We start from the raw sequence: 15,169 nt of genomic DNA, 5'->3' as shown, positions 1-15,169 counted from the left end.
GACGGTGGCCCGGAGGTACCGAGCGCATTGTACAAGACACAAAAGCAAAACTAAACAACAAAGATTTCCGGTATTTTGTTGAGAAAACAAAAATACAGCAGAAAAAAACCATATCATCAAACCCGAAGACTCAATAAGTAAAACTAAAAAAGTTTTAGCTTTCACATATTCAAATATTAAAAAGCATGTTAATAAACTTGAAGCATCCTTTTGGCAAAAACGTTCTCTGGTGTTTTCTGTAGTCTTTGCATTTAGTGAAATGTTTTTCATTTTATTGTATTTCATTTCAATTTTTTTTTTGTTTCAGTTTGTCTGATTGATTTTAAAGATGCTATTTCAACAGTTTGAGAAACTGCTATGAACTGACTGTGCAGAGACAGCCTTAAAAAGTTGATTGCTATTTATTGACTGCTCCGTAAATAACTCATCCATCCATGCTGTGATTTGCTTATAGTCCGTCTTAGTGCAGAATGAACTCAGAGGAGCATTGCAACATTCAGGAAACATTTATTTATTCAATCCCAACAACCCATGAAAACAAAACACAACACATATAAAATGGGCTCACCCTGCCCACAAAGCAAGTAAATATTCTTATACAGAAATTCAGCTTATTCATGTAATAGTTTTTCTTCATGCGTTATCTAATACTTGGATATACGGATTCTCCAATAACAGAGGATAAACACGCATGCCTTCAGAATGAAAAAACAAACAAACAAGCAAACCAAAAGAAACAACAACAACAACAAAACGGTTTGTGTAATTTGTGTAACTGAAATTTTGTTGCTTTGTTGTGTAATGCTGGTTTTGAAATACACACACAACAGGTCACTTTGTTATCTGCGCCAGGCTTTTCCTTGAGTATTTTTATTGTTTGTGTGAGGTTTTAATGTTGTGCTCTTCCAATTTCTCTTCTGTCACATCCCAGATGTTTAGATTTGCAAGTTCAAAGGCTAAAAACTAATACAGATTTGTAATTTCAGGCTCTTCCCAGTCATTATGGGCTGCTCATCCAAAAACCTCTGTCATGGTTGATCCTCTCCTGTGGTTAGATCCGTTCCATTTTACTGGGGAGGCGTCATTTGACAGGGCTGCAACGGCACCATCTCCCCAGAGTCCTCTTTTCCTACCCCGACACAGCTCTGCGATACACCCGCAAGGTGTAACACAGTTGTCCCTCCCGTGAATCCTGACAGCCGTTTTGCCAGAGCTCGGGATGCCACCCTGAGCCCCCCTGTCCTCTTCCGTCTGGTTGCTGCACTGGCTATTTTCTGAGGCCCAGCCAGTTCAGTCAGAAAACCCAGGCTCTGGGAGGGGAGGCTGTAGACATGAAGGCCACGGAAAAGTTCTGGAAGCGGGCGGAAACCACCTGGGGGCCTAGGTGGAAGTGACCCAAACTGTGCCAGCATGAACCGCTCGCCAGCACGGCCCTGGAAATAGTCGGCCAGAATGCAGCTCAATGAGGCACTGAAGACATCTACAGAGGCAGAAGAAGCTGGATAGTTTCTTCCTGAATCTTCCTCCACTCTGTCTCTGTTCCTCTCCCAGAGCTGTGCTCCCCATTCCTCAGCCCTTTTCCAGGTGGCTTGGGTTAGGATGAGCACCACTTTCCCTCCCTGCCTTTTCAATCGGTCCAGCCTTGAATGGAGCCAAGGCACAGGTCCCAGCACGCTGAGTTCAGCCTGGCTCCACAGGTCTAGAGACACACTGAACCCCAGGGCTTGAAGGGATGAGCCCAGGAGGCAGATCAGCTCTGGCAAGGCCTGGTTGTCATCAGGTGGGTACAGCAACACCACATGACTGCCACCCACTGCACCTGAAGGGGAGGATGATGAAAACCATTTAGAACGTTTAAAGGAATAGCTTGATATTTTGCTTGCTTCGTGGGATGAGTTAGATGAGAAGATTGATCCTCAGATCCAACCAGTAGTTTATTAGATTTGGTTAGCGCAAAGGCAAGAAATAGTAGTAAAAAGCTACCAGCTATCAAACTGCTGCAATATACACAAAATTATTTTTGTAGAAGCAGTATTATGATTGATATTATGTGCTATTTCAAACACATGTCTACAAATGCATGAATTAAATTGTTAAGGTTTAATATAGGCTATGTAGAAAATAGTGTTTGCCTCATCTGATAAGGATGTCAGTTGGCACATACCTTTCACATCATCATCTTTCAGCCATCTCCACACATAGCCTGAAAGAAATTCAAGCACACATTGAGATGTTTTGCTAAGATGCTCTTAATATCTAATTAGCAACAAATAGAGAACTGACCACGCAGGACCCCTTGTATAAAATAGGCTCCCAGTACGGCCAAACAGATCAGCAGAAATCCGACAAGAAGTGGCAGGCTCCATCTCCAGCGAGATGCTGGAAAAATAAAGCGCCTTTAGAAAATACATTTTAAAGACATTTCCCAGGCAATAATAATGCTTTTTGTTTTGCAAAGCACCAAGGTCTCGTTACGTAGGTCCCATTACAAATGAAAAAAAAAAGTTAGTAAGAGTTAAACATTAAATCACCTTAATCTGAGTTTGGACAATAATTATTGATATACAAATAGACTTACTCTCAAAAAGGCATTGAGGCTCCAAGTATGAATCCATCCCCTGTATCTTTATCTAAAAATGAGTAAAGGGGTTAATGTTAGTGCAGTACACACTGTAGACAGCAGTGATGAAACATTTACAGCTACACACTGGGCTCCACAGTGCGTACTATGCAATATTACCATACTGTTATATTTCTTAATTCATGGGGATAAAGGTGTTTAATCACCTGAACACAATGCAGAGGATGTGATGACACATTGAACTCTCCTGTTCTCTGAAACGGGAATCGCATGATTACATTTTGAGAAAATAACTAACAGGACGCAGAAGAGTCATCATTACTCATGATTTATCGAAAATGTGTTCACTCTGAACGTGTAAAATGTAGATATCGTAATGATTTTTAGATAGTAATTTCAAGGTGAGCCATTAAAATCAACTCAAGAGATGATGTCAGATGACTCATTAAATGATTGTAGACAATAGGAGCAAGCATTTCAGTGGACTTCAGTGCAAAATTCTTTGCTGCCGCCAAGATTTATCTTGCAATAAAATAACCCAGTTTAAACCCTTTTATAACAGCTGTGCACGTGTCTGTTTTTTTCCCCATATGACTGTAGCATAACTTTCAGCAGTAACTAGTACATTTTTTTTTACGGTAACTTGCTCAACACTGATTAGCCGTTAGTAAGAGAGAGTCTCAAAGTCCTGACTAGATAAAAGAGATAAAAAGAGCAAATAATGGTCTTTGTGTTTTTACCCAGTATCGATCGTGTGTTACACTCCAGTCGGCATGCCTGTGCAGTGTCTGCCTGGAGCCCAACACCTCCTCACAGTTGCCTCCCTCCAGGTTTTTCTTGCACAGCTGCACCTCTGCCTCCAGTTGACACGGGGCAGTCACCCTCCAGCCTGTGCCACCATATCTCATCTCCATGTACACAGACACGCTGTGCTGCATTCTTTCAAGTACACCTGAAAAAACATTGCCATGATGCCATGCTTTACTGTTTTTGAGATGAGTCTGACCGTCTTTACCTTGTTGGTTCTTGAAGGGGCAGTGTCTTCGAAGTGGTTTTCCCTTAAACCCCAGCTGAAAACAAAAGCTTTTATGTTATCAGATAGTTACTCATACTTTTATCATCATTTTTAAAATGTTCACTATCTATTGTGTATTACAATAATCATGTGAGCTACCTGGAAGCACAGGCATGGGACAATAACGACTGAGATGTTTACTTCACTCTGTCCTTTTGGCTGCAAAGGTTAAAGATGGTTATGCAGATATATAGAGACACTATCAATATTTATATTGGATGGATTTGATTACACTGTTTGGATAATTTAGCCCTGACTGACCCACGAAACAATCTCAACAAGCATATCATCCCTCATTATCTGGCACATGATGTCGTCTTTCGTGGCATTCGTGTTGTCCAGCCGTAGGTTGACCACGTTTCTCTGGAGATCAGCCTTAGCTCTGAGTCTGGGACCTGAGGCAAAGAGACATCAGCTGTCATATGTAATTCCTGTCACTCTAACACAGATATGTGGAACGGGTTTTTCCTGGCACGGCCTACGGTACACTCTGTATCAATGTAGACTGCATAAAATCACGTGCCATTATAATACATGTGTGTACAATGAGGCTTTTGTTTTCATTGACTGTCTTACCCACACAGTCCTTTATAGCCCCTGCTGAGTTCATGGAGCAAACTGAAAGATACAGGATGGACATGCTCAATGACATCATTCTGCATTTCAGCGTGGTTGTACTTAAATCACATCGCTCGACCTCACCTTCTTCTAGAGATGGGATCATGACATTTTGGACCTTTGACGTTCCATTTGAATTAGCATAGACCTGCACTACGACAGGACTGCCAAATGTCACCGTCTCAGTCAACAGCAGCCACATTCTCTGGAAACGTGTGGAAACATTTGTAATCTGAAACTCTGATAACAATAAGCCAAGACAAAAAAAGACTAAACTTGTTTTGGAGATGAACCATTCAGCAGAAATGCAACACATTGGGGAGTGGAAGAAGTATCCAAATGACTTCATTCGGTAAATCAATCAAATCAAATGTTTTATTCTTCCTTCCTGTCTTAATCTTAAATCAACTTCAAGTGAACTATATAGTGTTCACACATAAACTAACATCAAATGTAATTAAAGCAAAGTTCCTTAAAGTATCTAAACTACTGGCTCTGTACAGTTTATTCATTTATTTCTTTCACTAATAAACAACAGAGACATCTCCACACCTGCCTGTTATGAACGGCACCATGTGTGGGCTGTGGAGAAACATCACTGAAGAGGCTTAGTTTAAACTGTAGGAGCTTCCAACTTTCAGTGGTGTACGGAGAGCTGAGACTAACTTTCACCGAAGCTGTCAGCGCGAACAGTGAAAAACACAGAAACAAACAAACACACAGTGCAATTAGGGAAAGAAACACGAACGATTGTGAGAGGATTTTTGACTTTTGAGCTTGTGATTTTATACCTCTTGGCTGAGGGGAAACAACCTTGCCACTTCCCTCTTCTTCTTGATACGTGCTGGAAGACCTCTCCTCATCAGACGGTTCATCAAACGCTGCAACTATTTACGCAGTGCAGTTGTGGTCAGTACAGCAAGGCGCACAATATTTTAAGGTGACAAACCAAACAGCAAGTGTAACAAAGCGCTGGCAATAAGATGATCACTGTATTTACCAAAGATGCAAGATTTATGATAAAGTCACCTTGGACTGTGATGATGATTTGTAGACAAGGCACACAGCCTTGCGTGGGTGAACAACACAGCATCACCTTAAGCTGCATTTGTGTAACATTGACCACATCATTTGGCTCGGGCAGGAGAGCCGAGTATGGATAAACTTTGGAAAGACACACATTCCTGTTTTAGACAAACTGCAGGCTTATTCCAGCGTAAGCTTAGAGCCAGTGTGATATACAATGTTCTGTTACCTGGGCTCATCTGGCAGTCAGTCAAACCCTAAAAAAAAAGGCATGATGTCAATGAGAACGATACAAGCCCCTTCACGATAATGAAACTCTCCTCTTGACAACCATAAATCTCATCTGCGGTGAACAAAGTATCAATAGTCCTGACGAAAGTAAAGTAGTTCTACTACAAATTATGTTTCTGCTTGGTATTTAATGTGCTCATTATGAAAGCTGGTCAAAAAGTAGCCTTAACAAAGGCGGTGTTTTTCTTTTATTCCGTGTTAGACTTACTTCTCTGGAAAATATTTTTGACAAAACTCAAGTTTGAACAACCTTCATTGGAAATGGAACAGGGGAATAAGGCGTCGTGCCCAGACACGATACTAAATAAATAATGTGTTTATCTGTGTGGTTTCCAGTGATCCACCACAAAAAAAAAACATAATTGCAAATAATCTGTATCAAGAGGATTTTTTTTTTTTTTTTTAAACAGAAATGTATACATTTGTTGCATGATGTAAGATGCTCTTACAGAATGACCAAATCTAAAACAGCTACAAAAACACAAACTAAAGTCAACCGTTAGAAAGTAAAGAGCACATGAACAGACAAAGCAAAACTGAGGTCTCACTGTATTGTGGGCTCATGTTACCTCTGCACAGGTGAGTTCAGGTGCGCTCCGGTCGATCATATCCAGCGCAGCCACCAGCAGGCGGAGGCGCAGCGGGAAGAGCAGCAGCAGGAGGCCGGTCGGCCCCCGGAGCAGCGTGGGCCCCATGGCCCCCAGATCCAACCAGCCGAACCGCACCGTGCTGCCGGAACTGGGTGACAGAGCCTGAGCCGCACCGGCCCGCCCAGCTCCCGCTTCCCTGCCGCTGATTGGCAGCTGCAGAGAAGAGGGCGTGTCCCCGGTGCTGAACAAACCGGCGCAGCCGCATCAACACACGCGTTGGCGGCATAGAGCACGCAGACTGACTCAGGTGTTGTTTAAATAATGACAAACAAACATGATAAGGCATTAAGGAATATTTTTATCATCATGAAAAATGCAATAGTAACCATTTCAACCTTAACATGTAGCCATTTTTTTTGCTCTTAACAGAACCAAAAGACACTAGTCAACCAATCAATTAGTGCAGTTTTGATATCTTTGCAAATGAGTATCATTTCCAGTTGCAGCGTCTTTTTTTTTTTTTTTTTTTTTTTAATCTGTACTCAAATAAGTATTGATATTGTTGGGTTAGTGTAGGATTGTCCAAACAAATCCTATTTGCAGCTGCAGGAATCCATCCTGTGATTAGTTACAGGGTTGTCCCATGACCTCACTGGGCCTCTCTGTTGGACTTGGCCGTTGTAAACACAATGTATTGAATGTATTTACTGACATCTGGTTTAATTATTAACGTCCTTTCAAGTGAATAGGTCAGTTAAGTGCATTGTGCATTCAAATTCGTAAGTGTCCTTATCTGGAACTGTAACACCTGTCCAAACTGTGGCGCTTTTTTGGATTGTACAACAATCCAAAAAAATTCAAATTCAAATTGCTCAACGCGACTAAGCTCATCCAATCTACACATACAGGTATATTAATTGTGTGAAATTATCTCCCCTGCTGTAGTCTTGTATTGCACCAACTATGCTTATCATTTAGTTTTATCTACACTTTGGATTTGCATCGTGTATGTCAGCTTCGTAAACATGTACGGCTGAATTTTTTTTCCCTCAGTCAATGATTCTTCTGACGTGAGGCATTCCTAAAGTAGGGATTAAACAACTTCCTTATTAATCCAGTCAAGCAAGTCTTTCCCCCAGAATACTGTTGACGTTTTGGTGGCTCAGTGTCACTCATTTAACGGAACAAGTTTTAAAATAAGCATGAAGCTAATGCGACACTCAGTGAAAGAAAAAAAACAAATTTCAGCAAAAGGTGTCGTTGACAGTAATTACATGTGTCTGTTGCTTTAGACATACAAAGCATAATGCCAGCAAGGTTGGGTTAACATCTCAGGTGTTCAAAAAAAAAAATCACATTTGTGTGCACGGCTCAACAGGATCTGAGATTTTCCTTTAATGTTGCTTTGCATACAATTTATTGTTGAACGCAGTAGAATTCTGCTCTAATGCTGTAAGATTTTGAGGTAAACTCTGTATTTGTTATTAAATACATTTGAATAGTACTGTTTTGTTTCACTTTTTGAAATAAGGCAGATCCTTCATCAACGGTTTCCTGTATGAAAAGGCACAATATAAACAATCGATTTATATTTTGTTCTTGAATGCAGGAGGTAGTAAGTGTGCAAACAACTAATCATCAATCAATCAATCAATCAATTAAGATATAGCAGTAGACTTGTAAAATGTTCAACTTCTGGCAGGATGTACCACGTTGAATATTCAACTTGAGAATAAGGCATGCTTCAGTACAGGGCACTTAATCTTCGTGTGTGTGTGTGTGTGTGTGTGTGTGTGTGTGTGTGTGTGTGTGTCGCAGTCACATGAATCCTGGCATGACTTTGGCTAAACATTCATGTTCCTATGCAAATTAGCACGCTCGAGCAAACCGCCATAACACAGCTTGCCTGTGCTGCTCCAACGCTTTCAAACATTCAATGCGCCAGTGAAGAAATGATTTGCAACCATATTTTCATAGCAGTTAGCATATTTCGGAAGATAAGACAGGTGTTTAAGTTTCAGCCTGAAAAGCAGCATAAAGAGCCTCTGTCAGAAGTGAAATCCAGGACATGGAATGGAGAATTTACCTCAATATGCAAAACCGCTGATGCTGTTTTTGACATGACGGCGTGAAGTAATGAATAGTTGGTACTGACAGACTGGTTCTGAGGTGCTTGCAATGGAACACCAGCTCACATTTCCAATGTCCATATCATGTTTCAAGCTGAACTGTCTGGTAAGATGGGAGAAACTTGAGATCGATGTTTCTTTGCTTTCACGTACGGAGCCTCTTGCACTTGTACACTTTTTGGCCTCGCCCTGCTGGCAGTCAGTGGCAACTTGAGCTTGGTCTGTGTCTCTCATCTGATATTGTTTTCTGTGATGATGTGACACTTCGCCTTCTCATTTTATTCCCTTGTCCGAGGTAGCTGAGTTTGCAGTCTGTGGGCTAGCCGCCGTGCCAGCCCTATTGACCGTACTTTGGACACAAGCCGGGACCAGCAATGCCACCTAAATTTACCAGTTTGTGTCCTTCTTTTCATCCCTCCCAGTTCCTCTATTAAACCCCTGAAGTCCTGTGGTAAGCAGTACCAAGGGACACTTCTGTAGGCTTTTGGGATGTCCTTGCTGTGGCCAAGGCCCTGAAAGTAGACAATGGCAACTCCTTGACCTTTGCCCTGCTGTAATGTTCCCTGCAGGCAGGACAGAGCAGCTGCAAACACTGGTGCTGTCACTGAAGAGGCTTCCTTCTGTGAGTGGCAGTCTTTACCATCACACAATCTGACACACTCCTTTCTCCCTCTAGCTTTCTCTTTTTTGCATTTGGTCAGTCCTCCATCCAGTTTATAATCCTCTTTCACAGCTGTTCCCATTTTCTCAAGTCTCACATCTTCTTCATTGCCATCTTCCTTCTTCCTCTCATTCAGATTGTCCACCTTCTCCCTCCAGTTCTCATAGGCCGTCTTGGCCTCGGGGCTCCAAATGATCAGCACTTTTCCTTGTGCCTTACGTACGGATTCCCACTGCCCGTACAGCCAGGGAAGCGGGCCCAGATCTGTCACTGCAGTCTTGCTCCCAGTCTGCCTTTGTGTGCTTTGGGCCCACAAAGCCATGTGTACCGTGGCACTAAGCTCCCCCTGCAGAATCGAGCCTAAAGCACATACAGCAGAAACATGTGCTGACTGATCTGATGAGCACACCAACAGAACTGGCTTCTGGATAGACCACCAGCCTAGAGATATGGGAAAAGACAAAGACGGGAAAAAAAAAATGATTGAGCGTCATTTGCTTGCTGAAGTTTAACTAGCTGTTGGACTCGTAACAATAAAACAACTGAGGCAATATCCATCCATCTTCATCCACTTATCTGGGGTTGGGTCGCAGGGACTGAGGCAATAAAACTCTTCAAAGGAACCGAAATCTGAGAGCGAAGACATGTAAGCCCTCAAAGATAGAACCAGTGATGATTCAATTCAAATGAACTAGAACCCCGGCGGTGTGTCTAATGAGGCAACTCAACTAACCTACAGCTCCACGTTTGGTAAGTCGGGTGATGAAAATTCCCAGTAATGCCATGAAAACCATGAGTATCAACGCAGCCACAGCATACAAGCCATATCTCTGGTGTGTGTCTGTGGAAAAACAGAAAAGTGGCTGTGTAACTTGTGGGAATTATTTGTTCATTAATTTATGATGTGAGGAACAACTGTGTTTGCACGTGTGTGTGTGTGTGTGTGTTAATCTTGAGCACACTCACAGACAGGACACAGAATTCTTCTACCGTGGAGAGCAGGATCAGACCGCCACACCTGCAGGAACACAGATCGAAATGGTAAAGAGGGCGACAACAGATTTCCCGGTCCTGCACAAAGACGTACAATCAATTTTACCTGCACACAGGTCTGTTCAGCAACAAAGTGTGGAGGCATGTTCATCTTTGCTTCAGCAGTTTTCTCCTCCTGTAAATGAATGACGTACAAAGTTAACTGCAGAAATATTAAATTACCACCACCCCCTTACCAAAACTGCCCGAGACATGTATGCTTACCATTCGAAATGTGTGCACTGGCCCGATGGGTGAACATCCCATCTCATCAAGGACGCAAAATTGGGCCGAAAACATTGCAGGGACAAGAGATGTGAGATACACAAACAGACTCTGCTTTTCTGATCCAATGTACACGTCCCATGAAGACATATCTGTAAAGGACAAGGAGAGAGGGAGTCGAGACAGTTGGACCGTCTGATAAATGAAGACTCATCAAGCTTAAAGCCAAAAAAAAAAACAAAAAAAAAAACAGTGTTCCCTGTTTTCCTCACCAGCTTCAAAGGGGCAAGAGACGTTGCGGCTGCCTTGTAGAGAAAACTGCAGGAATTCAGCAGAAGTATGTAAATCGGCAGTTTGAAGTCGCACAGGTTTCAACGCAAGCCGTTTCTTACCTGTAAACACATGTTAGGGTGCTTGTCCACTGAAGATGTGTTAAATATCTGCCAGGGAGACACGGAGGATGTTTGAGAAAGCCTTGTTCATTTCTGTTTGGAATTTTCCCCCAATTACTTTCCCCCCCCCCCTTACCAGGCTTGCTCCCTCCTCCGACCCTTCCAGTGTGGAGTTCAGCACAGGTATGCAGAGGTGTTTGTGTGGTCTCCAGCAGAGGGAGGCAGAGATCTTCAGGTCACTGGCAGGACACTCCGAACGCCAGCGTAAACTTGACTTGTATGTTATGACTTCAGAGGAGCTCCAAACATCTCCAGCATCTGATGAGATGAAGCGCGCGTGCACACACGCACACACGCACACACACACACAAAAGATGCCTGACTGTCCAGGATGCAATTCTGGTTAAACCTGACAGATTTCAATTTGCCTGACACAATTAAGAGTAGACTGTGTCATAGCGTACACAGCAATATCAGACTGATATAATCAGTGAAATTAATGTGTGTGTTTAGTTTCCAACAATTATAATATAATAATATTCTCATGCCTTGTGGTGTTGAACCAGACAAATAGTTACGGTTTTATGAAGTTTTCAACATCAACCACCAGACTGTTTCTCCCTGCTTCTGCCGTTGGTGTCTTTGCTCAAGCAAGTGATATTGAAGGTTTTCATCGAACCCTTTGCATCAATCATTTTTTCCCCATTATTCATTTGAACTTGTGAATGTAAAACCATTTTCAGCACATAAAAAAAAATGTCTTTTCAGAACAATTTCTGTGGTAGCAGTTCCAGTGACGCAAAGGGGAAATGGTTCCTGTTTACAATATTAAGTATGTAATACATCCTTAGTAGCGAGAAATATACCCCCCCCCCCAATTTCCCTTACCTGTACATCTCATAAAAATTATTCATTTAAAAACCAAAACAATCTGCATAGCCACAAGGTGTAAATGTAAGAATATTTTTTATCTCTATTTCCATCAGGTGAATTGAACTTTTAAAGGAAGAATGAACTATTTGCTGTGAAATGTCAATCAACAGATCAACAGGGGTGGCCATTTGTGCACGTGAGTCATCACAGTGTGTCTCCATTACAAAGGATTGCTAAAATGGCACTTCTTGCTGCTTAAAGACATCTTAGTTTTCAGTCTTACGTTGAACATCGAGCACTCACCTGTGACCTTTCCCCTTTGAAAAGGACACTTTTTGTTTCTCCGGGCATCTCTGTAGGTGTAATAAACCTGTGAACGCAGACAACACGTGTGCAATGGCATGTGCAGGACAGCTATGGAATAATATTTAGTAGATAAAAAAAAATGAAATGGGGTACCTGTATGCACACACAGGGCAGCAAGTAAGGTACGTTAAGAACAACTGATGATTGAAACCGGGATGGATCAATCTGACAGCACAGAAAAATGTTCAAGTTGGTTTTTTGTCGGGAACACACAGTATATGCAGATAAATGTGCCATTGGTGCTTACAAGATCCTGGGAGGAACCAGACGGGTTAACACAATCCTCTCTGTTGTAACACCATCTGGCGTACACTTTTTCTCCAAGTTCCACACTGACAGTGATGGATTTAGAAGTCCGATTCACAGATAGCTCAAACTCTGGTGCAGGATCTAAATTTCACACACAGAAATGTACAAGCGTGACACATTCAGACAAAAGGTGTCAATTTACCAGGAAAATAAGGATCATATTAACAATTACTATTTGGAAAGGAAATCTAAAAATATCTGTTTCATGTCTGTCTCTGTTGCCAACAATTTGTGCTTCAAATAGGAGGAGCACAATCTACGCTAAGTCATAACAACTGATAAAAAGTTGCCAACACTTTCAGTCTCAAGATGTGTGTGAATTATGTGAAGCTTTTACTATTGTGACCTTAAAAAGTCCCCTAAGGTACCTCATGTTGTTTAATTTCCTTTAAGTGACTAAAAGGCAAATCAAAAAAATGTGGGAGGTAAAAATCAAATAGAAAGGGGGGAAAAAAAAAAAAGAAAAAAAAAACCCACCAGACCTGATGCAAAAAGGTCTGCAGTACTTTACCTGGCACTGTGTAAGTGACTTTGCAGCTTGTTGATGTTGTGCTGTATGACACAGAAATATTTGCTGTTTCAGGCATGAAACAATCATATTTGATCTCCCACTGTAAAAAAATAAAAATAAAATAAAAACAACGTCATCACTATCTTAGTAGATCAGTCTTTTCTACGTCGGCCGCTGGACAGAAAAACTTACCAACGCATTGCTGATATTACTGTGTGTCGACTGTTGTGTGTCACCCTCACAGCACCTGACTTTATTTCTAGACAACCTTTCTGGCTTCATACACTAAGAAAGCAAACAGAGCAGAAGCGATGAGGCCATTGTATATTCCTCAATCATTTTGAATTAGGCAGCAGCTCACTGACAGTTACATTTGGAAGAATGTGCAAAGAAATCAGGACCAACCTTTGTTTTGTTCTTCGATTTTTTCATTACAGGCTTAATTGTTTCTATAGTTGTTGAGTGAATTTCAATATTTGGAGTCTTAGAGAAGTCTGGCAGAAAGGAGAAGGGCGTTTTATTAACTACGGGAAGCATGGAGGATCATTTGGCACCAGATTACAAAATGGACTGTGTACCCTCGGCCTTGATCCAGACCCAGACAGTGACACATGCGAGCATCTCTCCAGACTTCCAGTCTGCCTTCAGTCTCACAGGGCAGGATCCATCCACATGATCTGTGCAAACCGAGAGGACTCTAAGTCAAACAGCAGCTGACACATGGAGCCTCTCAGACCGAACCAGAAACATCAAAATCCACAGCTTACCGTTTGGACTCCCCACCTGCAGGAAAAAGGCACAGAGAAACACGCTTGAGAAACAAAGCAAACACACGACACGCCAGACATAAACAATGCAATCTTATCCAAAAGTTGTCTGCGTTTGTGAGGAGTCTGAACTCACCTGGCAGGTTTTATTCCCGGCCCATCCCAGCTGAGGAAGCAGCACGGCGGCGAGAAGCGCCAGCGCGCTGCCAAGACGCATCGTCAGCAAACACAAAGACACGTGTGGTGTTGCGCCGTCAGGATGCCATCGCTTTCCCCAAGTCCTCGTCGGTGGTTTCTGCTCTTAGGAGCGGAAAACTACACCGATATTGTCCAAGCCAAACGCCGCGGCCCCCGCTATGTTCCCCACACGGGCCGTGTGGAACATCAACAAACAGCAAAACCACCGAGCGTCAGGCAGCAAACGGAGCAGCAGCCAGTCTGTCAGTCAAAGCAAATTGTTCCTTCAAACACAGTGCAGAGGCGGGAGGACTCACAGCTGAGTCATCAGCCAGGTGTGTGGTTTTTCTTTTTACAAGCAACCTGTCTGAGACATTTTTACACACCTCTCCGTCACCCAAAATCCAGCTTCAGGATCAGGACTCCATTCCTAGTCCTGTTTAACGTGTGTGGTTTTGAAGGGAATACCTCTCAGCTGCTGGCATGCCAGGAAATCTAATCCACAAATTCATGCACGATCCAACGACGTGAATTGTAAATAGAGACATTTCATCAACACCTGAAAAAGAAATATGGCCAGCCAGTCAGGTTGGAATTTTTGATATAAGATACATTCAAATCCCCCCACCCACGGCAAAAAGAAAAAATAAGACCAAAAAAAAAACAAAAAAACCCTGCACGCTTTCTAATGTTTAATCATCAACAAGCTTCTTGGCCATTGAGCTTCTTCAGTCAGTCTTCAGTGGCAAAACAGTATGTACATCTAAACGTTACATTGCGAAAACCGTAAACTTATAAGATACAGCATGCAGATTCACTTTACATCAAAAGGTCAGTGTGCTTGAGGTTAAATGAACTGTTGTGCTGTTACCTAAACTCCCTGGTTTTGTAGGTTATTTCTGCCAGTCAGTACAAATGTACAATCACATTAAAAACACACTGAGTGCCCCTCTACTTATAATCCGTATCACGTGACAGGTAACAGACAGGGGTAGAAAAAAACCCCCAAAAAACAGGTCTCCTCAACACATTGAGGCCACCATGTGTGTGTGTAAGCTGCATATTCAGAAACCACTGAAAGATTCTTATCTGTCGTTTCCCTTCACACTCAACATTTCTCAGGATAGGAAAGGCGGCATCTTCACTCAAAGCAGTCACATGTTCTTTGCAAATCTCTACATTTACATGTTGTGGTAAGTGGGCGTTGGGTGGGGGATCTTTACTGCATCTGGAAAGATTGATCAAAAATTCTGGTTTGTGGAGTTGGAGTTCCCACAGGTCGTGAAGAGAGATTTGTCACGACTGCAAGATGAGCTCATACAGCAACTGATCAGGTGAAAGGTGCATCATTTTATGGGAACTCCAGTTTGACTGTGATTCAGGCATTAACATGCTGTGATATGGTTATTATGCTGGTGACAGAGTAAAATGATTTTTCTTAATGTTAATTTTGCACAAGGTTTAGCTGGCCAGATCTTCAACGAGTTAAGAAAAAAAAAACAAAAAAAAAAACTGAGGTACATTAACGACTTGTTAACTGTGTTGT

At 42.2% G+C, this 15,169-nt stretch overlaps 2 protein-coding genes across 3 annotated transcripts; both read right to left on the bottom strand.

Moving 5' to 3' along the window:
* Positions 1–133: 133 nt before the first annotated feature.
* LOC115045746 (uncharacterized) lies at positions 134–6,537 on the bottom strand. Of its 2 annotated transcripts, XM_029505576.1 has the most exons (16): positions 6,161–6,537; positions 5,530–5,557; positions 5,304–5,438; positions 5,066–5,161; positions 4,827–4,951; positions 4,359–4,479; positions 4,233–4,274; positions 3,918–4,051; positions 3,756–3,815; positions 3,597–3,651; positions 3,322–3,533; positions 2,788–2,835; positions 2,579–2,630; positions 2,284–2,379; positions 2,165–2,203; positions 135–1,819 (listed from the first exon to the last, which is right to left on the bottom strand). In XM_029505576.1, the coding sequence occupies exons 1-16, from the start codon at positions 6,284–6,286 to the stop codon at positions 1,068–1,070; spliced, it is 2,121 nt and encodes a 706-aa protein (XP_029361436.1). In that variant the 5' UTR covers positions 6,287–6,537; the 3' UTR covers positions 135–1,067. The 2 variants fall into 2 exon arrangements, with proteins under 2 accessions (XP_029361435.1, XP_029361436.1); XM_029505575.1 differs by having other exon boundaries at positions 134–1,819; positions 3,322–3,651.
* A 137-nt stretch (positions 6,538–6,674) lies between these two features.
* On the bottom strand, positions 6,675–14,515 carry LOC115045745 (uncharacterized). Its single transcript, XM_029505573.1, is given in 21 exon segments — positions 6,675–8,540; positions 8,543–8,600; positions 8,602–9,412; positions 9,705–9,812; positions 9,938–9,989; positions 10,071–10,139; positions 10,229–10,380; positions 10,501–10,546; positions 10,621–10,668; positions 10,757–10,938; positions 11,797–11,863; positions 11,953–12,024; positions 12,107–12,249; positions 12,680–12,779; positions 12,872–12,964; positions 13,085–13,173; positions 13,258–13,356; positions 13,447–13,462; positions 13,583–13,884; positions 14,010–14,182; positions 14,495–14,515. Coding segments are annotated over 19 exon segments (2,427 nt in total). The 5' UTR covers positions 13,664–13,884; positions 14,010–14,182; positions 14,495–14,515; the 3' UTR covers positions 6,675–8,399.
* Positions 14,516–15,169: the final 654 nt, after the last annotated feature.

Source organism: Echeneis naucrates, chromosome 7 (genome assembly GCF_900963305.1).
Source record: "Echeneis naucrates chromosome 7, fEcheNa1.1, whole genome shotgun sequence".
NCBI lineage: Eukaryota > Metazoa > Chordata > Actinopteri > Carangiformes > Echeneidae > Echeneis > Echeneis naucrates.
Note: the sequence above shows the minus strand (reverse complement) of the source record. Positions and strands in the feature narration are given on the sequence as shown.